Raw genomic sequence first — 27,479 nt, 5'->3', positions numbered from 1 at the left:
GGCAGATCGTGATTGGCCACAGCCAATGAACCAGCAGTCGGGAGAGGCCCAGTTTGGGGCTTTCGGGTGCGGTTCGGGAAGCCAGACACTCAGGCACCAGCAATCTATTCCCCTAGCAACGGAGCCAGGGGAATGCCTCAGCTCTGTCTGCCCTCCCTCTGTTGTCCTGGAAACCCGAATGGAAGCCCAGCTTTCCTTGATCAGCAGGGCTTCCTTCCAACCACAGAGCTGCAAAGCAGTTACAAGTTGAGAGAAGACACCGAGGGGAGGGAGGGGGAAGGGAGTGTTCAGTAACCATGGGCACTCCAATCTCATCCCTGCAAACCCTAATAGGCAACTCTGACAGCCAAACACAGACCTCATGTATTGTCGCAGGCTTTCATGGCCGGAGAACCATGGTTGTTGTGGATTTTCTGGGCTGTATTGCCATGGTCTTGGCATTGTAGTTCCTGACATTTCGCCAGCAGCTGTGGCCGGCATCTTGAGGTGTAGCACCAAAAGACAGAGATCTCTCAGTGTCACAGTGTGGAAAACATGTTGGCAGGTAATTTATATCTACTGCAGGAGGGGTGGGGTTGAGCTGAGTCATCCTGTAAGAGTTTCCCAGGCTGTGGAATGCTAATGGAGGGAGGCTTCACTGTATCTTAAGGAGGTTCTTTTGCATGTGGATTGGTGCTTGATGTGCTAATCTTCTCTGCAGGGCTATTGTTGGGTATAGAGTGTTTTGTTAGCCTGGTGTTTTTCAGGACTGGAAATCATGCTCTATTCATTCTTAAAGTCTCTTCTTTCCAGTTGAAATTGTGCTTATGCTTGTGAATTTCAATGGCTTCCCTGTGCAGTCTGACAAAGTAGTTGGAAGTGTTGTCAAGTATTTTAGTGTCCTGGAATAGGATACTGTGTCCTGTTTGAGTTAGGCTATGTTCAGCCACTGCTGATTTTTCAGGATGGCCAAGTCTGCAGGCTGGATTTCACTTTCAGTGAGCAGTGGAGTGGGACAGAGCTGTTGATTGCCACTTGCTAGCCTTTGGAGAGAGAAACTGAGAGAGTACAATTGAGCTTGGCTTTGGTGAATAGGGATCTATCTCCTCTGGTTCCAGGGCTGCTGCCTGGCTCTGGGACCAAGCTCAGTGGGTACCTTGGCTGAGGTCTCACATTAGAGCCTGATCTGTTCAGGTCTATGGGAGTGGTGGGATAGGGCTCTAGTCCCTCCCTCCCTCTGGTGCCAGGGCTGCTGTCTGGGTCTGGTGCCAAGCTCAGTGGGCACCTCGGCTGAGGGCTCACATTAGTGCCTGATCTGTTCAGGTCTATGGGAGTGGTGGGCTAGGGCTCTAGTCCCTCCCTTCCTCTGGTGCCAGGGCTGCTGCCTGGCTCTGAGGCCAAGCTCAGTGGGCACCTCGGCTGAGGGCTCACATTAGTGCCTGATCTGTTCAGGTCTATGCGTGTGGTGGGCTAGGGCTCTAGTCCCTCCTTCCCTCTGGTGCCAGGGTTGCTGCCTGGCTCTGGGGCCAAGCTCAGTGGGCACCTCGGCTGAGGGCTCACATTAGTGCCTGATCTGTTCAGGTCTATGGGCGTGGTGGGCTAGGGCTCTAGTCCCTCCTTCCCTCTGGTGCCAGGGTTGCTGCCTGGATCTGGGGCCAAGCTCAGTGGGCACCTCAGCTGAGGGCTCACATTAGTGCCTGATCTGTTCAGGTCTGTGGGAGTGGTGGGCTAGGGCTCTAGTTCTTCCCTCCCTCTGATGCCAAGGCTGCTACCAGGCCCTGGGGCCAAGCTCGGTGGGTACCTCAGCTGAGAGCTTACATTATTATTGATCAGTGTAATAGGTCCGACCCTCATAACTATCGTCCTATAAGTCTACTTTCTATTCCAGGGAAAATCTTTGCGGCACAACTTCTTGATAGGTTAAAGGATTGGATGGATCAAAAAGCAGTACTCTACCCTGAACAAACAGGCTTCCGTACAGGTTTTACACCATCTAGCAAGCAAATATTTGGCACCCCCCGGCGGTAAACTCTATGCGGCCTTCATGGATTTGAAGACTGCATTTGATTCTATTAATCGTTGTAGATTGTGGCGTAAATTGTCAGAATCTACAATAGATAAAAGACTTTTATATTTAATTATGAACTTATATATTATTAATCAGTGCCTGATCTGTTCAGATCTGTGGGAGTGTTGGGCTACGGCTCTAGTCCTTCCTCTGGTGCCAGGGCTGCTGCCAGGCCATGGGGCTGAGCTCAGTGGGCACCTTGGCTGAGGGCTCACACTAGTGCCTGGTCAGGTCTGTGGGAGTGGTGGGCTAGGGCTCTAATCCCTCTCTCTTTCTGGTGCCAGGGCTGCTGCCAGGCCCTGGGGCCAAGCTCGGTGGGCACCTCGGCTGAGGGCTCACACTAGTGCCTGGTCAGGTCTGTGGGAGTGGTGGGCTAGGGCTCTAATCCGTCCCTCTCTCTGGTGCCAGGGCTGCTGCCAGGCCCTGGGGCCAAGCTCGGTGGGCACCTCGGCTGAGGGCTCACACTAGTGCCTGGTCAGGTCTGTGGGAGTGGTGGGCTAGGGCTCTAGTCCTTCCCTCCCTCTGGTGCCAGGGCTGCTGCAAGGCCATGGGGCTGAGCTCAGTGGGCACCTCGGCTGAGGGCACACAGAGTCATCTCCCTTCCTGTCCTCCTTAATTCTAGTTTGGTGGCAGTCTTCCTGTGTTGGTTGGTTGCCAAGGGTGGATGTGGGATGAAGTGCGATGGCAGTCCTCCGGGTTGACTTGTGGAAAGCAATAGGGGGTGTGGCTGGGGGGGCTGCAGGGAGTCCTGCCACTCCCCCCAATTCACCTATGTGGGCTGTGGAGGCCCAAGAGGTCTTTGAGCAGGAGGGAGAGAATCTCTCTCAACATTTTGAGGAGGGGTGGGTGGGCAATGGATCCCTGGAGGAATGGTATGTGTGTTATGAAAGAACCCTCCCGCCCCCATCCCAAATTCGCAGTGGGGTCCCCTCCCGCAATCCACCCCTCAATCCGTTGTCCATGTCCAGCCCCACAGCACAGCCTGTGAACATTCGTCCTCCTTCTCCTGGGACAGTTAGCAGTTGGTGTTACAAGGCCTCTGTATGGAGGCACTTTCGGGTCCTTCCTGAAGACCCCTGTGTGGTGCAGTGCCATGCCTGTGATGTCCTGGTGCGCAGGGGCAAAAACCCAAAGCATGTGTCTTCGACAGCCCTGACTCTGCACCTGAAGAGGCACCACCTGAGCCTGTCTCCCTTCTCACCAAGTGAAACATCCATTGGGAGGAGAAAGGGGGGCACCTGCTCTTTTGAGCAGGGCTCAGTGGGAGGATCACTTTGCCCTGAGGGTGATGCTGGTGAGAGTAGAGCACTCTGGCAGGTGGCACTAGCGGAGGTTGTCCCCTGGGGTCCAGGACAACATCACTTACAACTTCGAGGCTGATGGCTCAGGAGGTGGCTACCACCACACTGTTCCTCAGCAGGATCCTCGGATGAGGACCCGTGGTGGCTGGGGGATCAGGCCCCTGGTCCGAATGACATGTCCTCTCCCTCCCACACCGGGAAGACCAGTGCGCTCCTCTTTGGCCTGGCCTGGCAGGTGGCCGATGTCAGCTGCTGCTGCTGCTGCTGCTGCTGTGCTGCTCTCATGTTTCCATCTCCCCCTTTCAGGAACCACTCTGACCCATCCAAACAATGCCTCCTGTCCTGCCCTTCCCCTACTTTCCGCAAAGGCAGGATGGCGGATCAGGTCATGCCCTGCTTCACGAGGGACTATCCTGTACTGCTCCTTGGTTACACAGCTCAGTTGCGCTCACACAGCCAAGTGTATTGTGTATGGATACAGTTGGTTGACAATGTGGTGGGACCCCTGTCAATGGGACTGATGGGACCTCTTTCAGCTGGGTGGGAATGTCTCCCACAACTCCTGTCCTTTCCATCAAGGCAGGAAGGTGGGTACTGTCGGCTGCCACCACATTACTCCTCAGTGGGACCCTCGGTTGAGGAGCCGTAGCTGCTGGGGGATCTTCCCCCTCCCCCTCTCCCTCCTCATGTCGGACAGAACAACACAGAGAGACAGATAGAAAGATGTTTCTACTTCCGGTTTGGGATTCATGGAGGTCTAACGCAGCTCCACTTGCGGAGCTGACCGGACTGCCGTTTTAACCGGCCGGTGGGGTGAAAATAGCCTGCGGCCGACTGCTCTCAGGCGGGGAGCAGGCAAAGAACGCTCAAGACCCTAGGGTGAGCTAGATCTCGGACGAGGGGGGGCTCTACATAACGGGTCCCCTCCCGATCCTTGAGGTCCCACCTTGCGACGGGTCGGCTATAATCTCTGCGGCAGTTTTGGGGCCAATTCGGCTGGCATAAGACCTACATACCCAAGCTTCGATTGGGGGAAGAAGCTGAGAGGAGAACTTAAAATCGAAACAGCGATTACAACCCGAGAAAAGTGAAGAGAAGGTAAAGATCATTATCTTCTGATACGGGACAGATTGACAAAAACAGAGAGGAAAAAAAGTAGATCTTTAAACTGCAACAGACTAGTGAAAAGGAGGGGAAGACTCGGCAGGAATTGTATTTGAAAAGAGACTAAGCTTAAAGAAGTTATTAAAGAAATTGGACTATTGTTTTGAATACCTGTGGCTTTGGAGCTGTGAGAAAAAGACACCATCGCGAGATCTGCTGTGGGAAGACGGGAGACAGGAAGTGCGTAATAACAATAGAGTGGCTGGAGAGAAGCGGCCCTTGCTGGAGGGCAGGAAGTAGGGAATCGCCATTTTTGAAAGGGGAAGGGTCGCGGCTTCAGCGGAAGAGGAAGTAGGCCATCTTGGATTACAAAATCATAGAGAAACCATAGAGAAAAGACGCCCGACATTTTGGACTCTTTAAAATTTAATTTTTACAAGAAGACCGGGACATTTAAAATAGAAAAACGTTAAATTTTACGCCACGGAGTTAAGGAAGAGAGCGGATTCGTGGGAGCGAGCTAAAGCAAGCCCCACGATGTCAAAAAAAGAGTGGCAATCGGCAATAGAAAACCTGGATAAAAACTTGGACAAAAAACTCTTAGATATGATTAAAGAACTCAAGGACACGAAATTGGAGCTGATAAAAGAGGTTAAAGAGGTTACACAGACAGTAAAATCGGAGCTGTCAGAAGTGAAAAAAGGTATGGAAACAATACGAAGTGAATTACAAGGAACGCAGCAGAGAGTTAAAACAGTAGAAGACGCGATGGAGAATTTAGCAGACACGCAACAAACAGAGATGAGATTGGTGAAGGGGAGAATGTCAGTTGCAGAAACTAAACATATGGAGAAGCAGCTACGTTTTCATGGCTTGCCAGAAGTGGAAGGAAAGTCAGCGCAAGAACAGATGACTGAGGTGTTGGCTGAATACCTGGGGAAGGAGGAGGAGGAAGTTGTGGCTATCCTAGATGTGGCATACCGTGTGAATTCGAGAATAGCAACCCAGAGGAAACTACCAAGAGATGTGATTGTGCAGTTTACAACACGAAATATGAAAGAGAGGATTGTGACAAAACAGTTTCAAGATCCATTGGAGATTGATGGCAAGACGATCATTATAATGAAGGAACTGCCCAGATCAGTGTTATTGGACCGGAAAAAATATAAAGTGCTAATTCAGATTTTGAAGGACATGAAAATCAGGTACAGATGGGAGTTACCGGAAGGAGTGTCCTTTGAGTTTGGAGGGGCCAAAAAACGCATCAGATCTGAGCGAGAGATGGAGCGATTTATTAAGGACAATGAAAAAGACTTACCAACAAGATCATGAGTATGGAGTGTAAAGTATTATCTTGGAATGTAAATGGACTAAACTCACCGAATAAGAGGAAAAATATTTTTCACTGGCTACTAAAACAAAAATGTGACATTGTTTGTTTGCAAGAGACCCATATTAGAAAACAGGATGTAAAATATTTAAAATCCGGAAAACTGGGCAAAGAATTTGTAGCGGCCTCCAACAAGAAAAAAAGAGGAGTGGTGTTGTACATAAAAGAGGAGCTACAGCCAAAATTTGTTATGAGAGATGTGGAAGCTAGATTTGTAGCAGTGGAATGCATTTGGAATTTAAAGAGAGTGTTGGTAGTCGGACTTTATGCACCTAACGGTGCAAAAGAAAGCTTCTTTGAGGATTTAAGGAAGCATTTAGACGATTTTGCATATGACCAGATAATTCTTGCTGGAGACTTCAATGGAGTGACAGACTTGGAACTAGACAAAAAGACTACAACGGCACAAAAGAAAAGAGGACTATTACCAAAGCTTTTTTTTGAGTTGATTCAACAAGAGGCTCTTGAAGATGTATGGAGGAGAGAATATCCTAAAAGCAGACAGTTTACTTTCTATTCTGCAAGGCATTTTACATTATCAAGAATTGATATGATCTGGGCCTCAAAAGACTTAGCATTATGGACTAAGGAGGTAGAAATAATGCCGATGGTAGGCTCAGATCACAACCCAATTATGTGGAAATTTGGAAAAAGGAGAAAAAGGAAAGCATGGAGAATAAATGAGGACTTGTTACAGGAAAGAGAGAATATGGAAATATTGAGAAGAGAGACAAAGTTTTTTATACAATACAACGTGAATAAAGAAGTACCAACCAATAAAGTTTGGGATGCTTACAAGGCGGTTGTAAGGGGCATACTAATGGACTTAAATGGCAGAGCAAGAAAGAAGAAAGAGGAGAAAAGACAAGAGATTGAGGAGAAAATAAAAGCCAAAGAAATACAGCTAAAAAAGAGACCAGGGAAAAAGAAGGTATACCAGGAAATTAAAATACTTCAAGAACAGCTAACAGCAATGAGCAACAAAGAATTGGAGTGGAATCTTAAAAGACTGAATCAAAAAGCGTTTGAGGGTGCTAACAAACCTGGGAAGTACCTGGCATGGCAATTGAAGAAGAAAAGGGAAAAGAAAATAATAAATAAAATTTGTGAAGATAACAAAACGTATTTGGAGCAGACTACCATTAGTAGAGCCTTTTATAAATTCTACGCTAAGCTGTATAATAAAAAAGAAGTAAACAAAGAATCAATAGCGTCATATTTGGAGAAAACCAAACTTCCAGAAATCTCGGAAGCTTGGAGAAATAAGTTGAACAGTGAAGTAACTGACGAGGAAATAAGTAAGGCAATACAATCTGCAAATCTAGGAAAGGCGCCAGGGCCAGACGGACTTACGGCTAAATTCTATAAGACAATGGCTGATGAACTGGCACCATTCCTAAAAGAGGTGATGAATGGGGTTTTAAGGGATCAAAGGATTCCAGACACTTGGAGTGAAGCGAATATATCATTGATCCCAAAAGAGGGCCAAGACCTGACTAACGTGAAAAATTATAGACCTATATCGCTACTCAATAATGACTATAAAATTTTTGCGAAGATATTGGCGGAGAGATTGAAGGGGTGGCTCTCGGAAGTCATAGAGGAGGAACAAGCAGGCTTTTTGCCAGACAGACAAATAAGAGACAATTTAAGGACAGTGATCAATGCTATTGAATATTATGACAAGCGTTGTGACAAAGAGGTTGGTTTCTTCTTTGTAGACGCTGAAAAAGCGTTTGACAATTTAAACTGGGACTTTATGTTTGCCACTATGGAAAAGCTACAATTGGGAGAAAGATTCATCAGAGCAATTAAGGAAATTTACAGAGACCAGACTGCAGCAATCGTGGTGAATGATGAATTGACCAAGAAATTGACGATAAGTAAAGGAACAAGACAAGGTTGCCCGTTATCTCCATTGTTGTTCATTTTAGTATTGGAGATTCTGATGATACAAATACGTCAAGATGAGGAAATTCGTGGAATAAAAATAAAGGACTATTCATATAAGGTCAGAGCATTTGCGGATGACATAATGTTAATTGTAGAGGACCCATTGGAGAACATGCCAAGAGTGATAGATAAGATCAAGGAGTTTGGAGACTTGGCAGGTTTCTTCACTAACAAAAAGAAGTCAAAGATACTATGCAAAAACATGACTAAGCAGAAACAACAATTGTTAATGGAAACAACGGATTGTGAAGTAACAAGTAAAGTGAAATATCTGGGAGTCGAATTAACTGCAAAGAACATAGACCTATTCAAAAACAATTATGAACAACTTTGGACTCAGATAGAGAGAGACTTGATTAAATGGAATAGATTGAATTTGTCATGGTTGGGTAGGATTGCAGCAGTTAAGATGAATGTGTTACCAAGAGTAATGTTTTTGCTACAGACAATACCAATCATCAGAGACTCCAAACAATTTGAAAAATGGCAGAGGAAAATTTCAGATTTTGTTTGGACAGGCAAGAAGCCTCGAGTGAAAGTGAAAGTTTTACAAGATGCAAAGGAAAGAGGCGGAATGCAACTGCCCAATCTGAGACTTTATCATGATGCAATCTGCCTAGTTTGGTTGAAAGAATGGATGACATTAAGGAATAAGAAACTATTAGCCCTAGAGGGATATAAAAAAATATTTGGATGGCACGCATATTTATGGCATGACAAAGTAAAGGTCAACTCGATGTTCCTGCATCACTTTGTTCGGAGAAGTCTATACATAATCTGGAAGAAGTACAGAATTTATCTACAAGAAGGAACTCCTTTGTGGGTGGTTCCATATGAGGTGATAGACCCGAGAGCTGTTGATAATGAACAACAATGTTTAACGTACAAAGAAATAACTAAAACTGAAGCATCCAAACTCAGAATAAAGACACAAGAGGAACTATCACCTAACTACGACTGGTTCCAGTATAGACAGATCAGAGACTTATATAATTCGGACTCTGTAAAGGGAGGTATACGAATAGAGAATTCGGAACTAGAGCAGACCCTTCTTAAAGAAGATAAGAAAAGAATATCCAAGGTATACCAAGTACTGTTGAAGTGGTATACCGAGGATGAGATAGTTAAAACACAAATGGTGAAATGGGCTATAAACTTTAATAAAGAAATAACAATGAAGGCATGGGAATACTTGTGGAAAACTGCAATGAAGACAACGACATGTACTAATATCAAAGAGAACATCTACAAAATGATCTATCATTGGTACATGACACCAAAGAAGATTGCGCTAGGGAATTTGAATACTTCTAATAAATGCTGGAAATGTAAGAAGCATGAGGGCTCCCTCTATCATATGTGGTGGTCGTGTGAGGTAGCTAGGCAGTACTGGGGGGAAATAATAAGAGAAATGAGTGAAATTTTACAATTTCAAATTAATAAGAACCCAGAACTCCTGCTACTGAACTTGGGAATGGAGGGAATTCCAGCCCAATACAGGACGTTGATATTTTATATGACAGCAGCAGCTAGACTTTTGTACGCGCAAAAATGGAAAGTACAAGAAGTGCCAACTATTGAAGATTGGATTTACAAATTGCTGTATATGGCTGAAATGGATAAGATGACAAGAAAACTGAGAGATCTGGACTCAGGGCAGTTCAACACAGACTGGGAGAAGCTGAAACAATACCTGGAGAAGAAATGGGAGGTGGGAGGAAAACTGTGGCAGTTTGAGAACTACTGAAGCATTGAAGTAGAGGGGGGAGGCTTTACCGGGGGGAGAAGAGATAAATGCGAATTAATAAGCAGTCAGATTAATAGATTGATATATATATAGATATATATAGGTTAACAAACAGAACATAGAGAAAATAATTAATTATAAGGACTAAATATAAGGACTGATTAATTAACAATATTTTCTTTCTTTCTGGTACCAAACTGAATGTCTGAAGATATAGATGGGTCAAATTGATTGACTACGTGAGGAGAGATATATAGAATTATTATAAAAAGATAGGATGAGTAATATATAGAGAATAAGTCAAATTGTTTGATATAAACGAATGTATGATCTATATGGTTTATGATATATAGAAATATTTGAAATTGAAAAATGGGATAAATTGTTTATCTAAGATGGAAACAAAGACTTACAGTTTGGGCATACAATGTTAAAAATAGTTAAGGATGTACTGCTTAGAATAGTGGAGAATATATATTTGTTTTAGATAGAGGAAGCTAATAAAAGTAAGGGAAAGGGGACAAAGGGTTGGAAAGCTGTTGGAAGTCAACAAAAAGGGGGGGAAAGGGAGGGGGTTAGAGATGAAAAAATTGGGGAAAATTGAATGTAAATGTGAAAATAATTGATTCTAACCCAATAAAAATTTCTCAAAAAAAAAAAAAAGAAAGAAAGATGTTATGAAAAACAACAACAAAACCATTGGCAAAAGATGGACACATAAGCCTACAGATGGATAATGATAGAAAAAGAAAAATAGAAAAGAACATCGTTATTGAAAGAGAAAAAAAGATAGCTAGAGATGGAAAGAAATAATAAAGGACAGATACATACGTAGAAAGAGAGAGATTCAGATAAATAGTGGTGGAATCACATAGGAAGAGACAGAGAGAGATCGAAAGTTGCAAATAGACGGTGAGAGGGAGAAACAGAGAAACAGATAGAAAGGGGCACACAGATACCAACCATTCTACAAGGAGAAATAGAATGTGAATGCATCAAGGAGATATAGAATTGAACAGAACACGATACATCCATGGAGAAAAGGACTGAAAACCAAAAACAGAGAAAGAGACAAACAGTCCAAAATGTATCAGTGTAATGCAAAAGACACTAGAATGTATGCATAAACATTAGAGAATGAATGTTAGTTAGAGAATGGTATATGGTTGGAGAACTGAATGTAGAGTTGGGGGTGGTTGGGGGTGGGATCTTCCCACTTACTCCCCACATGACAGGTCCTCTCCCTCCCATCCTTTCCGGCAAGGCAGGAAGGTGTGTATTATTGGCTGCCTCCGCTACACTGTTCATTGGTGGGACCCTCCAGTGAGGACCCACAGATGCTGGGGGATATTCCCCCTCCCACTCCTATGATGATCGGTCCTCTCCCAAACACTCCGGGAATACCAGCGTGCTCCTTTTTGGCCTGGCGGGCAGGTACATGGGGGGTGCCATCAGCGAGTGGCCAGACCCGCTGCCCCCTGAGGGGCGGTGGCTTGTCACCGCCACCCCATGCCCACTAGGCCCAGCAGCTGCCACCAGCACCCACCATTCCTTTCTTGCTCGGAATACCAGAGCGCTCCACTTTCACCTGGCGGGCAGGCACATGGGGGTGCCGCCGGTGAGTGGCCAGACCCCCCACCCCCTGAGGGGAAGCAGCTCATCACCACCTCCCTGTACCCACCAGGCCCCACGGCCGCTGCCAGCACCCACCTTCCCACATAGCTCGGAATACCAGTGTGCCCCGTTTTGGCCTCCACGATCCACAATCCGGTTCGGGAACGGGTGATGTTCATTTTGGTTCATTAATTTGGGATCGTCATCGGCACCGAATGACAATCCGCTGGTTCGTTAATTTCTTTTGGTTCATGCCCATCTCTAGTAATGACTGACAAAGATCTAGGAACCAAAGAAACGGTGCTTTATCCATTGTTCATCTTCGTTTAATTTACCTCTCCATAAATAGAAAATGTTTACTTGGGGTTCAAAGAGGGGTCAGTCAACTGCAAATGACAGAAATAATAGTTTGCATCCAATCAGCTAAGAAGAGAAAAGGTACCTAAAATGTTATGCTATGGATCATGGGGTCTGTAAAATGAATGAGATTATCATAATTCCTCTTTACGCAATTTCTCCCTGAAATCCAGCAACTGGCTTCTTTTTCCTTGGAATTTTTAGGCTGTTTCTAATTAATTCCAATTTGATCAAAGAAAAATGTGGAGAGAGGAGCAGCAGGACTGGACTGCCTGCAAAATTTCAGACCTTTACTTTGCACTTTCTCACAGGCAATGCCTTCCCAAAACCTTCAGGTCTTATCCTCTTGTTATAGTACCACCCTGCGGTGCATAACATAAAAGAACTGTAAGGACAGAAATTACAAAAATTGCACTGATATATCTTCAAAGAGAAATCAAAGAGAATCCGGCACTCCAGGCAGCAGCTTCGCTGCGCTCAGCCTGGGGCCGTAACTTTGCAGGCTTGTGGGAGGGAGACAGACCCTCTCCCTCCATCCGGGCATTCTGGCTGGGGGCGGAGCCAAATGCCTCAGAGGCTGCTCTGCCGACCCAGCCAGCAGTCGCGTTCTTCGCTCGGAGGGGAAAGCAGCGTGCTCTCCCCGAGCAGAGCGACTGGGCCGGTTGATCGGCTAACGCGGCGGCGGACGGACGGTCTGTTTGGGGCGGCCGCGCTGATGCGCGCTCTGAGCCGCCCCAACTTGAGGAGGCCCGCGGCGCCGCGGAGAACGAGCGGCGCGGTTTGAGGCGGCTGGTCGCGTGCACTGCGCCGCGGCTGCTTGCAGCCAGAGGCTTCTGGCTGCAGGTCGTGTCCCTGGGTCGGGGGCGGGTGCGTTTGCCCTCTGCGTTCTGGGCAGCCCGGTGGTGCGTTTTCTGGAGTGGCGTTTTCTGGAGGGCTCTCCCTGCGGGGCTTCCCCTGGGCACCCTTCTCCCCCCCCCTCGGCCCCGGCCTTTGGCCTGCCCGGCTGGCCCGTTGGGGGCTTTTAGCCTTCCTTGGGCTGATTGCCCCTCGTTGGCCTTCGGCTTGGTCTCCATTTTCCTCCAGAAGCGGTGGCCGTTTGGCGGCCATTTTGGAGCTGGGTGGTGGAGCGGCCATTTTGTGGTCTGGTCAAAGCAGTCAGTGCGTTTGTGCCTGAGTACATCAGCCACTGCTATACCTCGTGCAAGGGTAATTTGCAGGGCTTTGGGGGTCTTTTAGCCCCCACTGAGTGCGCTGGTCTTGTTGGGAGGATAATAATAACATATTTCCTTTTGTTTGAGTAGGTCAGCGGAGGAATGCCGCCTAAGAAAGGAAGTGGCCCATCTAAGGGCAAGCAGCCTGCTAAGCGGGCTGCTTCCAAATGGCCTCACCCCCCCGGCTCTGTCTTCTTCTGAGGATGAGGACGGTAGTCCTAGCCGGCAGGAGATTTCGGCCCGGCTGGCTGCTCTGGAACAAGCACGGGGGGGTGCGCCATCTGGAGCATCAGGGGCCAGGGTTAGGCGGCCCACTGAGAAGGCTTCTACGGCCGCTTTCCAGAGAGAAGTTATGATGCGCCTTTCTGCTTTAGAGTCCACAGCAGTTCCAGAAGGAGGTGTGACCAGCGACACTCCCGCAGAACCCGGGACTGCCGAGGAGGTTCCCCCAGAGGAAGGGTGCGAAGCGGTAGATCCAGGGCCGGTTGCCATTGCTGTTGACCCGAACACCCAGGAGGGTAAGTCTGCCTTGCCTTCGCAAGGGTGCACCTGGCCTTGGGGGCCCTGGGGTCAGTTGGCTGCCTCCGGACCTCCAGGCTCTACACCTACACCGGCTCTGCATACACCACAGGTCTGGGTTCCTCCTGTCACGGCCAGTTGGCAAGGCTATGCTAGTCCTTCAACCAGTCAGCAGCAGCCCCCTGTGGCTGATCCATTTGGGAGCCTTCAGGCTGCAGGTTGGCCTTATGGTCACGGCCAACAGTGGGTTTTCCCCCCCTATGGCTCTTCTCCTTACGGCTTTGTCCCGTATAGAGCCTTGCCATTTGGTGACACCGCTCTCCCCTTGGGTGATCACCTGACACAGGCCACTCGGGATAAGATTATAAAGGGGGAGTATGTCGATGTCTTCACCCTTCTCTTCAGGGAACTGGAGAAGAAGGACAAGGAAGACTTAGATGAACGGGATAAAGAAAAGATCAGGCGTAGGCGCGTTGATAGGTGTTGGTCTAATTGGTTGCCTGGATTCCTCATATACGCGGGCGTGTTGGCCAGGGCGCACCCTTGGAGGGCAGCGCCACTGTTCCAATACCTGAATATTATTTATCGCGGTTACACGGACTTTGTGGGGCCAGCTTGGCTCCAATACGATGAGGAATTTAGAATGCGGGCCGCATTGAACCCCAGTTTGCCGTGGGACCAAATTCAGCAGCAGCTCTGGCTGCAAGTGATGTCCCCTGCTAAGCCAAATGCTGGGGACCGTTCTGATAGCGGCCATTTGATTCAGCGCCCCCAGGCTACGCCCAGCACCCGCGGTTCCGCGGGGCAGCAGGTTCAATTCCGGCTGCTCTGCTGGGATTTCACTTCTAAGGGTGTGTGCAGTAGGAAGGCCTGCAAGTACAGGCATGAGTGCCCCGCCTGTGGGGGACCTCATTCATACGCAGGCTGTCCTAAGGCTAGGCAAGGGGGCGGTGGTAAGCGCTTTGGGGGTGGCAACACCCAGCATACTGTTGGAAAAGGGCCCCAGCCCGGTAAACCTGAAAGTTCTTGAGCGCTTGTTGCAGCTCTACCCCAGGCGTCAGGACGCTGAATTTTTGGTTTCTGGTTTCCGTTTTGGTTTCCGTATTCCCTTTTAGGGCCAACGGGCACCTTTCATGTCTGCCAATTTACGTTCTGTGGCTGGCATGGAAGAGGTGGTCCGTGTTAAGATTGCCAAAGAGTGCACGGAGGGACGGGTCCTTGGGCCATTTGATTCTCCCCCTGTTCCATGTTTGAGAGTTTCGCCATTAGGTGTTGTTCCCAAAAAGGCGGCTGGTGAGTTTCGCCTTATTCATCATTTGTCATTCCCCAGGGGTGGCTCGGTGAATGATGCCATCCCTGAGGGACTTTGTACCGTGCATTATACGTCCTTTGACCAGGCGGTCAAGGTGGTTCGACGGTGCGGCGTTGGGGCGGAGCTCGCGAAGTGCGATATTAAATTGGCATTCCGCTTGCTCCCTGTTCACCCTGAAGACTTCGAGCTCCTGGGGTTTTCTTTTGAGGGCAAGTACTATATGGACAGGGCCCTCCCCATGGGATGCTCGATTTCCTGTGCGGCATTTGAGCGCTTCAGTTCCTTTTTGGAATGGGAGTTGCGGCGCCGATTCTCTTGCCCAAACACCTGTCATTATTTAGATGATTTTTTATTCGTTGGGCCAGCGGGTACCGGGCAGTGCGCCCAGCTCTTACAGGGTTTTGTTTCTCTTGCGGGGGAGCTGGGTGTTCCCCTGGCACATGAGAAAACTGAGGGCCCTTCACAGGTGTTGACCTTTTTGGGCATTGAGTTGGATACCGTCCAGCAATCATTGAGGCTCCCCATGGCTAAGGTTGAAGATTTGCGACGCAGGCTTGCAGACTTTCGTGGGAAGAGCAAGGTTTCCCTTCTCGAGTTACAGCAGTTGCTGGGACACTTGAACTTTGCCTGCAAGGCAGTTGCCCCCGGTAGGGCGTTTTTGCGTCGCCTGTGTGATGCTATGGGTTCCTTGCGGTTACCCCATCACAAAATGAGGGTCAGTAAGGGCTTACGCGATGACCTTGAGGTATGGCTGGCGTTTTTGGCCTCCTTTAATGGAGTGTCCTTTTGGAGGGAAGACCTCTTGTTGGAAGCAGAACTTCAGATTGCCTCGGATGCTGCTGGTACCTTGGGCTTTGGTATATATTTTCGCGGACATTGGTGCGCTGAACAATGGCCAGCTGACTGGTTAGATCGAGGTTTGTCTAAGGACTTAACATTTCTAGAGTTTTTTCCTTTATTGGTGGCAGTGTGGATCTGGGGTAAGGAGTTAGCAAACCACACAGTCCACTTCTGGTGCGACAACCAGGCGGTGGTACATGTGGTAAACTCCTTGTCATCGAGGTCTCCAAGGGTCATGGGGCTGGTGCGCCCCTTTACTTTAAAATGCTTGCAGTTGAATATCTTATTTCGGGCTAAGCATGTTCCTGGAATTTTGAATGGGGTGGCAGACGCTCTGTCTCGCCAACAGATGGGGCGTTTCTGGCACCTCGCTCCGGAAGCGGATCGGTTTCCTGTGCAGATGCCCAAGGAGCTCTGGGAGCTTGGAAGGCGGAAGCGGAACGGGCGATCCAGCTAGCCATCGCCCCTAGCACTCGGCGGGCTTATCAACGTGCGGTAGGGCAGTTTACTGATTTTCGGCAGTCAGCTGGTCTGCAGGAGCTCTGGCCTGTTCCCGTGGATCATTTGATGCACTTTTGCGTGGTGCAGCGGGGCAGGGGTCTTTCCGTTAAGTCCATTAGGGGTCAGCTGTCGGCGTTGGCATTCATCTGCAAGGCCCGTGGTTTGCCGGAAGTCACTGGGGATTTCCGCATACGCAAAATGTTAGAAGGTTGGTCGAGGGAGACCAGTGGGCCCAGGGACCTGCGCCAGCCCATTTCCCCATCGGTGCTGAAGGGACTTGGGGCAGCTTGGGAGACGGTGTGCTCCTCCGACTATGAGCGGCTGCTTTTCCATGCTGCTGCGCTGGTGGCCTTCTTCGGGGCCCTGAGGGTCAGCGAGTTAGTAGCCCAATCGCGTAGGGACTTGTCTGGTAGGGCATTGGTGGCATCTGACGTTGCTTTTGTTGGGGATAAAGTGTCCATCAGGATACGGAGGTCTAAGACTGATCAGCGGCAGAAGGGGACTTCACTGTTGTTGGGTCCTTGTGCTGATTCTGACCTTTGCCCGGTCCAGGCACTCAGGGACTATCTTTGCATACGCGGTACATGTGAGGGTTTTCTTTTTAGGCATGCTGATCAGTCCCCATTGACGCGGTTTCAATTTTGGGCTGTCACGGAGCGGGCCCTCGGAAAGATATGGCTTTCTGGGGTCAAATTTGGAACCCATTCGTTTAGAATTGGTGCGGCCTCTACGGCAGCTGCGATGGGTTACTCCTCAGGTGCTATTCGTAGGGTTGGCAGGTGGCGGTCCAGGGCTTTTAAGAGTTACATCCGTCCCCTCATGCAATTTTGACTGGTTACTAACTGTTCTTTCCGTAGGTGCGGCACCGGGCACTGGAAAGCGCAGGATCCTGATATGCGGGCACAGCATGATTTTCTGGGCTGCCCATCAAGCCAGGAGAACTGAAATCGGATCTCAGCTGGGGCTCAGTGCTGTGGCCGTTGTTGAGTGGCGGGGTCGGCGCGGCCTTCGTTGGCCTGGCCTACTACCACTGTTGTTTGGGGGCAGGACGGGTCCTCCTCCGGATATTTTAGTAATCCACCTCGGTGGGAACGACTTGGGGTTAGTACAGGGGAAGGCCCTGTCCCTGCAGGCGACCAATGACCTCCGGCTGATAGCTAGCCGTTGGCCTGGGGTCCTGATATTTTGGTCTGAAATTCTTCAACATCGGGTTTGGAGGGAAGCTTTAGACCCCCGGGCCATCGAGGGAGCGCGTCGCAAGGCGAATAGGGCTATGAAAAAGCCTCTGGGGACTGGCTTGGGAATTTATTTGCCCCATCCGCGAATTAAGGCCGAATTTGCCCATCTTTACAGAGATGATGGAGTTCATTTGTCTCCTGAAGGCAATGAAATTTTCTTAGACGACTTCCGGCAAGGGCTTAGGTTGGCCTTAAGCCACCTGTGGGGTGCGAGGGTCTAAGCAGAGGCTTGACCCTTGCAGTGGCAGGAGTTTTGGGTAATAGGGAGCGGGCCGGTGAGCACCCAGAGGCATTTCCCCATAGGGGAAACAGGGTCTGCCAACAGTGTGGTATGCTTGTGACGGCTACCATTGCACAGGCAGACGCCTGCGGGGATCCCCAGGCACAAGTCCTTCCCTCATGCTGTACGGCTGGGGTGTTAGGAGCTTGATGGGGGGATCCAGCAGCCTAGCTGGCCGGGAGGCAGCCATTCCTTGGATGGCCTAATCCTGGGGCTGTGGGGCTCGCCCAGGCAGGTCAAGGCGGAGGTCCAGAGTGGACCCCATGGCTTGACCTGTACCGCTTAGTTTGCCCTTGCCGTTGTTTATGTTATGTTATTCAATAAACGGCCATTTAGTTCCAAGCCTGTGTGTCTCTTTATTCCCACTAAGTTTGCAATCCGGCACTCCAGGCAGCAGCTTCGCTGCGCTCAGCCTGGGGCCGTAACTTTGCAGGCTTGTGGGAGGGAGACAGACCCCCTCCCTCCATCCGGGCATTCTGGCTGGGGGCGGAGCCAAATGCCTCAGAGGCTGCTCTGCCGACCCAGCCAGCAGTCGCGTTCTTCGCTCGGCCCATCCGCCTCACCCTGTTGCAGGGCAGGATTAGCCGGCTGCCGTTTCCGGAGCCAGGTAGGAATTTTTTGCCCCCTGCCTGAATTGGCAATTGTGCGGGGGGTTTTTTCTCCTACCTTGCACTGTTGGCAGTGGTATGAGGCTTTGGCCGGGGTGGGCTGTTTGGGTTGCCCCTGGCAGGAGTTTTGGGTAATAGGGAGCGGGCCGGTGAGCACCCAGAGACATTTCCCCATAGGGGAAACAGGGTCTGCCAACAGTGTGGTATGCTTGTGACGGCTACCATTGCACAGGCAGACGCCTGCGGGGATCCCCAGGCACAAGTCCTTCCCTCATGCTGTACGGCTAGAGCGTTAGGAGCTTGATGGGGGGATCCAGCAGCCTAGCTGGCCGGGAGGCAGCCATTCCTTGGATGGCCTAATCCTGGGGCTGTGGGGCTCGCCCAGGCAGGTCAAGGCGGAGGTCCAGAGTGGACCCCATGGCTTGACCTGTACCGCTTAGTTTGCCCTTGCCGTTGTTTATGTTATGTTATTCAATAAACGGCCATTTAGTTCCAAGCCTGTGTCTGTCTCTTTATTCCCACTAAGTTTGCAAATGCCTCTTTTAAAGAAGAAAAACATTAGAATAAGAGGTTCTTCTTTAAAAAAGTGAATTTTGGAAAAAGAAAAATTTTCCCTACATACCAAAGCATTGTGAAAGGGTAGTTAGGAGGATTACAGGAACCTGACATAGGCTGTTTCCCCAAGTCTTAAAAATAACGGCCCACACGGGCAGCTCCTTTCGCGCTATTTCTGACCTCACCATTTCCAAAACGGTGGCAGGCAGTGATGATTCAATTTTCATGGCGCCACAAACGGCGGTGTCAGAAATCGCACGAAAGGAGCCACCAGCGTTCTGTGAATGGGGCATTATTTTTAAGATGTGGGGAAATGGGCCTGAATAGCCCAGCCAAGCCCAGTCTCATCAGATCTTGGAAGCTGTGGTGGAAGAAGGAACTGGGTGGAAGAAGGGTCTGGACAAAGGGCCTGGACATGGAATCACCCAAAGGGCCAAAAGGCAGAGTTGGGAAGAAGCGGCGACCTGATGCTGCAAACGGGAGTGCTGGTTACAGGGAGGGGAAGGAACAAGGTGATGCTGTACAGTTCCGCCCCATTCCAAAGCCTTGCTCCTGCTAACAACTGCCATGCCAAAGGCAGAGGGAGGCGATAGCCTGAGGAGGGGGCAAGAGACTGCTCCGTATCAGCAAGAATTTGATATCAGAAAGGATATCCTCCAGCAGATAATGTGGCTAATTTAAGAGCATACATTGCGTTTCAAAACAAAGAAGATAGCCAAGAAATAGAGGGAGTGAATCCTAAAATAGTGGGAAGAATCAAAAGTGAGATGCTGCTGTCTCTTTCCTTAAAAATCTGTTTCTTTTTTCAAATTCTAGCTTCATCCTTTTCTGAGGAGAATTTCCTTCAACAACAGTGCTGGTGACACAATGTCTTTTGATGAGAAGGGTGAATTAACAGGCGGATTTGATATTATCAACTGGGTTACTTTCCCAAACAAATCTTTTTTAAGAATAAAAGTAGGAAAAGTGGATCCTTATGCCATCCGTGGCAGAACATTCTCCATTAATCAGACAAGCATCACGTGGCCCAGGAGCTTTTATGAGGTAGAACCCAAATGTGAATTTTTGAATCCGTAATAAATGGGGACCATACTGACAGTTTTGTGGACATTTGCTACTTCTGGATAACTCATTCCACACCCTCCTAGGTGAATTCCATTCAGAAGCATGACGTTAACGGTTGTGCTTATTCCTACATTAGTAACAATGACATCCCAAGCACCCTTCTGAGCCCACTGATTTCTATTGACCTGGACCTGGGAGGGGCACAGTATGTCTTCTTCCCAAGGCTGCTGAATTACACCGCCAATATTCCATAATCACACAATCAACACCTTGCGGCAATGACTAAGGGTATAAAGCAATTGTGATGTAGTGGGCGGATAAATTGACACTTCAGCATATGGGTGGACTGAGGCTTGGTAGCCTCGTGGTGGATTGGTGGATAGAGGCTTGGTAGCCTCTATTGCAAAATGCGCTTCCTCTTCTGCGAGCATTTCAGTTTGCACAAGATCAGTGGTTTTCCATGAATCCTTGCACAAGTGCTAGTGGGAGGGGAAGGACAACAGAGGCAGTCTAGCAGAAATGAAACTCATTCCTGAGATCCATGTCAATGTCTAAAGGGCAGGTTTCTCAGAAATTAGTGCCATTCTTTTGTTGTTCACTTCATCTACCATCAGCCTAGTCTGACACTGAGACTCACCACATGTGAGAAACAAGCTCTGATGGAATAGCTTGAATCAGCCCTTAGTTGCTACAAACAGCTGCCATTTTTGCTTTTGAATTACTCTCATGGCAACCAACATTGCAGCCCCCTTCGTTTTATGACTTCATGACAAGGGTGATTTTGTGCTCTGAATTTTGTTTGTATGGCAAGGGGAATTGTATGGCAAGGGGGCTTGGGCAACCTGAGAAGCAAAATAGGGCTGATATAACCAAAACCGGAAACTATAATTGGCTGTTTTGCTAATATCTTCCAAACTGGAGGTCATGGCTTCCTTTATTGAGTCAAGCCACCTCATGTTGGGTTTTCCTCTTTTCCTCCTGCCTTCTACTTTTCCTAGCATTACTGTCCTTTCCAGTGAGTCTTGTCTTCTCATGATATGACCATGATAGTCTCAGTTTCATTATTTTAGTTTCTAGGGAGAATTCAGGCTTGAGTTGATCTAGATCAGCATATTTCTTACTCTGTTAACGAAACAATTTGAAAAATACAAGTTATTTATTGAAACATTCAGGTCACTCATTTCAAGATGATGAATAAATGAAAGAGAGAGAGAAAGTAAACACATCCTTTATTTTCTTCTTTTGCATGGAAAGGTTGTGCCAAGGGCATTGTGTAACGACAACTGCCATCCTGGTTACCATAGGAAACAGAAAGAAGGGAAACCGTTTTGTTGCTACGATTGTGTTCCGTGTCCAGCAGGAAAGATTTCAGGCCAGAAGAGTAAGAGATCATGCCGTAAAGTCTATTAGGAACATGTGTACAATAGAGCTGAAGGAATTTCTGATCCAGAGAGCAGAGATGAAAAAGGATTTCTCATGTTCGCCCCATTTGACTGAAAATGTGGTGGTTCGAGGTAGGTTTGCCAACATCTAGATAGGGCCTGGAGATCTCCTAGAACTACAACTCTTCTTTAGATGATAGACATCAGGTCTCCTGGAGAAAAAGAGTACTTTGGAGAGTGAGGTATACGGCATCATACTCTACTGAAGTTCCTCTCCTCCTCAAAATCTGCCTTCCCAAGGATCCACTCCCAAAATCTCCAGGAATTTTCCAACACAGACTGGGCAACCTAGCTCAAGTGAATCACTTTAAACTGAGGCATGGACTTCTGTAATTTGAGAAAGAGGATTTTGCTGCCGTTAATCTGCCATGTTTTTAGAATTCTTTGAGCAAGTGGGGTGTATGTAGATAACAGAACTTTTATTCCTAGCCTAACTTCAGCTGAATATTTTTGTATCCTTGGGTAATGTTTTCTTAAAGATCATACATTAGGAAAGAAGTGCTTCAAGACACAGGATTCAGCAGTTTTGAAAAGTTTAATTTTAAGAGATAGAGAGGAGTTAGCCGTGTTAGTGTGTAGTAGCAAAATCGAAAAAAGTCCAGTAGCACCTTTAAGACTTACCAACTTTACTGTAGCATAAGCTTTCGAGAACCACAGTTCTCTTCGTCGGATGCGACTGACGCATTTCAGGAATTAAATTCCTTAATTTCAAGGAAAGCATTTTGCAATCTGCTGGGAACTTTCTGTTCTCTTGATTGGTTCTCCTCCACAAACATTGCAAATGATTTTGATGGATCAGGAGACATAACAATCAGGTGCAGAAGCACCAAACAATAAAAATTACAGGCATACATATCTCAATATACATTGGGCTATAATAATCATTCACGTTTTGCACACAGCAAAACTCAGTGGTAGTAGAGAAGAGTTTTGCAATGGTGCCTCCAAAAGAGGTGTAGATACATCCCAAGAGGGTCCTTGTTAGAATTCACCACATCACAGGCTTCATTTTTAAGGAGATGTAAAAATACCCAGTGATACATATCCTAAGACAGGGATTCGTTTGAGAATTTGTCCGTTTGAATATTACAAGTTTAATTTGAGAACAGTATGTTTTAAATTTAATTTTTTTAAAGATAAACATACAAAAATATGTTTTCTGATCTGCGTCATGCCTAACCCATGGAGTGGTCTCAGTGACAGGATAAACTACCAGTATTCCCAACCTTTTCCCCTTTCATATCAAACCCATAAATGAAACTGTGATTTGCGTACAAATTTTGCATGTCCTTTATACACGTGAAAAAGAAGGAATGGCAGTTTGAGGGTACTTGGCTATTAAGATCTTCATGGTCAAGGGATTGGGAGCTGATAATTAAGTTCCCTCTGCCCTTTGCAGCTGTCCTTTTGATTCCTTCCTGAAGAACATCTTATTAAACCTAGGCTAATCCATTCTTCTTGGCATTTTGCCTTCCCTCTGGGGTGTGTGGGGGAGGAAGGGCTGTCATCAGCCAAGCCTCTGTCGTATCTCCAGTAAAGTATATCTGTCAGGAAGCATGATGTGCTTGTGAGACTGAAACACTGTCTTTTTTAAAAGATGTAGATGATTGTTACAAATGCCCAGAAGATCAGTATCCAAACAAGGAGCAAAATGGATGCCTGCCCAAGGATATCAACTTCCTGTCTTATGCTGAACCTCTGGGCATGAGTTTGGCTGTCTCTGCTCTGACTCTTTCTCTGGCCACAGCGGCGGTGCTTGGGATCTTCATCAGGCACCAGAACACTCCCGTCGTCAAAGCCAACAACAGGGAACTCTCCTATGCTCTGCTCATCTCCCTCCTGCTCTGCTTCCTCTGCTCCTTGCTCTTCATTGGCCGGCCCGAGAGAGTGACCTGCCTTCTACAACAAACTGCTTTCGGGATCATCTTCTCGGTGGCTGTTTCTTGTGTCCTGGCCAAAACCATCACTGTGATTCTGGCGTTTGTGGCCACGAGGCCAGGTTCCAGGATGAGGAAGTGGGTGGGGAAGAGACTGGCAAGCTGGGTGGTTCTTTGCTGTGCATTCATTCAAGCAAGCCTTTGCGCTGTGTGGCTGTTCACCAGTCCTCCAGGCCCAGATGCTGACACGCACTCCGTGCTGGGAGAAGTCATATTGAAATGCAACGAAGGAGCAGGCAGTCTGTTCTATTATATTCTGGGGTACTTGGGGCTTCTTGCCCTTGTCAGCTTCGTCATCGCTTTCTTTGCCAGGAAGCTGCCCGACTCCTTCAACGAAGCCAAGTTCATCACTTTCAGCATGTTGGTCTTTTACAGCGTGTGGATTTCTTTTGTCCCAACTTATCGCAGCACCAAAGGGAAATACGTGGTGGCCGTGGAGATCTTCTCCATCTTGGCCTCTGGGGCTGGATTACTGGGCTGCATCTTTGCCCCCAAAATGTATTTAATTATTCTGAGGCCTGAACTGAACAACAAGGAACAGCTAATCAAGAGTAAGAAGGGAAGAAGTCCTTGAAATGGCTGCCGCTGCATTTCTATATTATTCAATAAAGGATGACTCTTTTGATTTTTTTTTTCTGCTCACAGGTCTTGGAAATCTTTTCTCTTGCCTGTTTCTGGAATAACTTTCTATCCAATATGTAACCTTTTTTATTAAGTTTGAGGGATGTAGACGAATGTTGTGGTTTTGCTGGATTTCAATTGAACTGATTATTTTAGTTCTCAGGCTAAGACATGACTGATGAATATATTCAGCGCAGACGTGAATTCCAGCTGAAGAAACAGCTGTTATGGTTTGAGAATTAAAGACAGCTTTTTAAAAACCTACACCATGCCTGGCTGTCCATTTTTATTGTCTGGTCTATAGATGTTCCTTCATGGCTCTTCACACTCTGTCACAAAGCCCCCGGGGTGACTTTGGGCCAGTCATGCTCAGCCTAGTCTGTCTCACAGAATCACTGTGAGGAGGATAAAAGAGGGAGAATCGTATAGATTTCTTCAGGGGCTTCTGCCTGGGAAGCTGCCCTTACAGCAGGGACAGTCTTCCTACTCCCCTCCCCAGCTGAGGGTTTCTGCCCCTCTTAAATCCCATCCCCCTAATGACACCCCCATCCTGCTCCCTGTGAACCTGCCCCAAAGGTAAGACTGAACACCTGAGCTAAGGGCAGCCAGTGGTCCAGCCACACCCTTCATTGGTGTTTTTCAGGCATCTCACACCCCTTCCACCAGCTTCCCAACCCTGCTGCTTTCTGGCCACCATCAGGCACCATCCCAGCCATAGGGCAGGCCTCTGGCCATTGGTCGAGCATGGCTGCAGCTGCTGCCAGGTGGCCTTGGTCCTGAGGCACCTTCTTCAAACATTGACGACCTGCGTGTGTGGCCTTGCCACGGGCGGCCACTTGGCTTCCATGCAGGCCATCCTGCACCATTGTTCTCGCCGTCCCCTCCTTTGCCCCCCCTTGTGATGTTTGGCCTCTGTTCTGCCAAGGGGCAGTGGTTCTTTTGGGATGTGAGGACAATTAAAACCAATTGATGGGGAAAGCAAAAGACTTTATTACACAAAGAAAATACAATCTTTACATAAAGACCCAAGACAAGGGGGATACACAGACAGCATAATGTAACAAAGTAAAGGGAAAATGTATTGTCGAAGGCTTTCACGGCCGGAGAACGATGGTTGTTGTGGGTTTTCCGGGCTGTACTGCCGTGGTCTTGGCATTGTAGTTCCTGACGTTTCGCAAGCAGCTGTGGCTGGCATCTTCAGAGGTGTAGCACCAAAAGAGAAAGATCTCTCAGTGTCACAGTGTGGAAAAGATGTAGGTCATTTGTATCTACTCAGGAGGGGTGGGGTTGAGCTGAGTCATCCTGTACAGGATGACTCAGCTCAACCCCACCCCTCCTGAGTAGATACAAATGACCTACATCTTTTCCACACTGTGACACTGAGAGATCTCTGTCTTTTGGTGCTACACCTCTGAAGATGCCAGCCACAGCTGCTGGCGAAACGTCAGGAACTACAATGCCAAGACCACGGCAATACAGCCCGGAAAACCCACAACAACCATCTAAAGGAAAAATGCCACCTGATGCAAGCAATACCCTTTCAGTCACTGGGGGACCCTCTTTGACAGCAACAGACAGACTCCTACGGCCAAATACAAGTGTAGAGCACGCTACCGGCTCTCATCTGTACAGAATCCCCACTCAGAGGGTCCTTGCTCAGACTTATATACCTTAAAGCTGGCTTATGCCCACCTGCAACATCAGCCTCCCCAGAAGGGTCTTAATGAGAGGGAAGGTGACTAATCATAGGGCCAAAGCTAAGGAATGCTGTCAGTGTCAAGCTGGCCTTGCTGATCTAAGCCTAGCTGATAAGGCTAAGCGACTGGCACTTACCCAAGGCCTGATTGCCTGGTCCTCCCTTCCAGCAAGGTGTGATGTTATCCACACTCTTGCTCCAGGTGTCTAATGGATACCTCTCTCCCTGCACTATGCCTAGTAACAGGGAGAGTCCCATCTCTTGCATCGGCAACAAATGAACCAGAGCGACAAGACGTAATGTAGTATAAGGCACATATTCAAAGGCACATATGAGCCAAATATGGCTCTTTAGGCAAGATGGACGGACCTAGGGCACCACTAACTCCTTGAAATACAATCCTCTTCCACAATTCCAGTACAGCCACCTGGCAGCATTCAGCTGCACTGTGATCTGCTCCTCCAGCCACCAGCTGCCAAGCAGCCTGACTTGAAGGTGAATCACAGCATTGGGCGGCGGACATGGGCCGTTCAGGCCACACTACTGGCCCAACCCCGGACAATCAAGCCTCAAATACTTCTCAAAGGATGTTAAATTGAAGTTCCGTAAGTTCAAGGCTTTTTAATGAAATTGGAACCTTGAGGAATCTCACCCCACATATGCACTCTACTTAACTCAAAATTCCCTCAGGGAAAGTGCCCTTTTACACAGTTTCTTACCTTAATATAGGGGCATGACTCTCTTGTCATCTGCGGCCCCTCCTCCATAAAGTCAGCACTGTCCCTTCAGGTGCTTTTTTTACTCTGTTGCTGCTTTGCTTTTCCAAATGTATTCTTTTGTCCCCCTCCCTGCTTCTTCATGCAGTGAGAATTTCCAGGTCCAGTATTTTTCTAGGAAACTGCTATAACTGTGATACTTTAACCCTAACACTTTGTGGTGGTAGAGAGTGCCCTCATGTCATAGCTGACTTTTGGCAACCTCTGCTGAGGTGTTCATGGCCAGAGACTAACAGAAGTGGTTTGCCATTGCCTGTCGCTGCCACCCATGTCGTCATTGGAGGTCTCCCATCCAATGACTAACCAAGGCCGACCATGCTTAGTTTCTTAAATCAGATGTGATTGGGCTTGCCTAGGCTACCCAGATGAGGGCAACCTTAACACTGTACCACTCATTAAAGGTGACAAGGTGACAAGGTGAACTCTCCTCGAAAGCAGAGGTGAGTTCCCCTCTGTTACCCTAATGAGGGTTTCCTTGCGAGTTGGGGAGAGGAATTAGCTGAAAGGAGATGAGCTAATGATAGGGAGTAACTGCAAGATTTTTCCACCTATATATACCAGGATCATTCCCTTAGACAACTCCCTAATAAACAAGCAGGTTTAAACAGAAATTACTTTTATTAAGGGAGCAGTAGAAGCAATTGAACGCAAAATACACAACGAGGAAGAGATATTTGGGGCTGGGTGATATTTACCAGCCCAGGAGAAAGGAAGCAATGTCCATAAAGAGTAGCAGCTTCAACAACCAGCAGGAGGGGAAAGGCTCAGATGTGATCTAAATGTGTGTGTGTGGATCTGAACGACACACACATATGGCATATGGCTTGGAGTAGTCCAGTTATACTGTGGAACATACTCTGGAACAGGATTGACTCTTCTGCCTAGAAACAATAGCTTAATAGCTGTCTCCAGAGGTGAGACAATAAACTAGGAAATGGTTGATTGAACGTATCTGGGGGGAACTAAAGGTGAAAAAGGTGCTTGATGCCCTGAAATTATTAGACAGGAAGGACTTGATCAGATCCCTGAATAGCCAAGGTCTAGGAAGAGGGGTGGGGAAGGCACGGAAGGATGTTGACGAGATTAGCAGCCATGGCTGGAAGACCTCTTTTTGTCTCTAAAATGTTGCACATCTCCAGAGTATGGGGCAGCTAGCAAGCCTGGCTCACAACCCAGTAATTTTCCATTTGGCCGAGTTGGAAATGGTTCTGCCTAGCCAGGCACTATGCCATGTACTCAGACCACATGGGGAAAAGGGGTTCATGATATAACCCTATTCATAACTACCCTTTCAGTGGGAGGGAGGGTTGGACTGCTAACACCTCAGTTTGAAGAGGCAAGGGCCCAACCAGACACTAGAGATGG

At 48.1% G+C, this 27,479-nt stretch overlaps 1 protein-coding gene across 1 annotated transcript; it reads left to right on the top strand.

Moving 5' to 3' along the window:
* The first annotated feature begins 13,079 nt into the window (after nt 1–13,079).
* LOC129327925 (vomeronasal type-2 receptor 26-like) lies at nt 13,080–23,595 on the top strand. Its single transcript, XM_054976671.1, has 7 exons — nt 13,080–13,242; nt 13,382–13,461; nt 14,359–14,536; nt 15,524–15,597; nt 15,984–16,265; nt 20,897–21,023; nt 22,682–23,595. Exons 1-7 carry the CDS (start codon nt 13,080–13,082, stop codon nt 23,593–23,595), a joined length of 1,818 nt encoding a protein of 605 aa, XP_054832646.1.
* Nucleotides 23,596–27,479: the final 3,884 nt, after the last annotated feature.

The sequence above is a fragment of the Eublepharis macularius genome, chromosome 4 (assembly GCF_028583425.1).
Source record: "Eublepharis macularius isolate TG4126 chromosome 4, MPM_Emac_v1.0, whole genome shotgun sequence".
Classification (NCBI taxonomy): domain Eukaryota; kingdom Metazoa; phylum Chordata; class Lepidosauria; order Squamata; family Eublepharidae; genus Eublepharis; species Eublepharis macularius.
The sequence above is the reverse complement of the archived record's forward strand: the minus strand, read 5'-3'. Positions and strand labels throughout refer to the sequence as shown.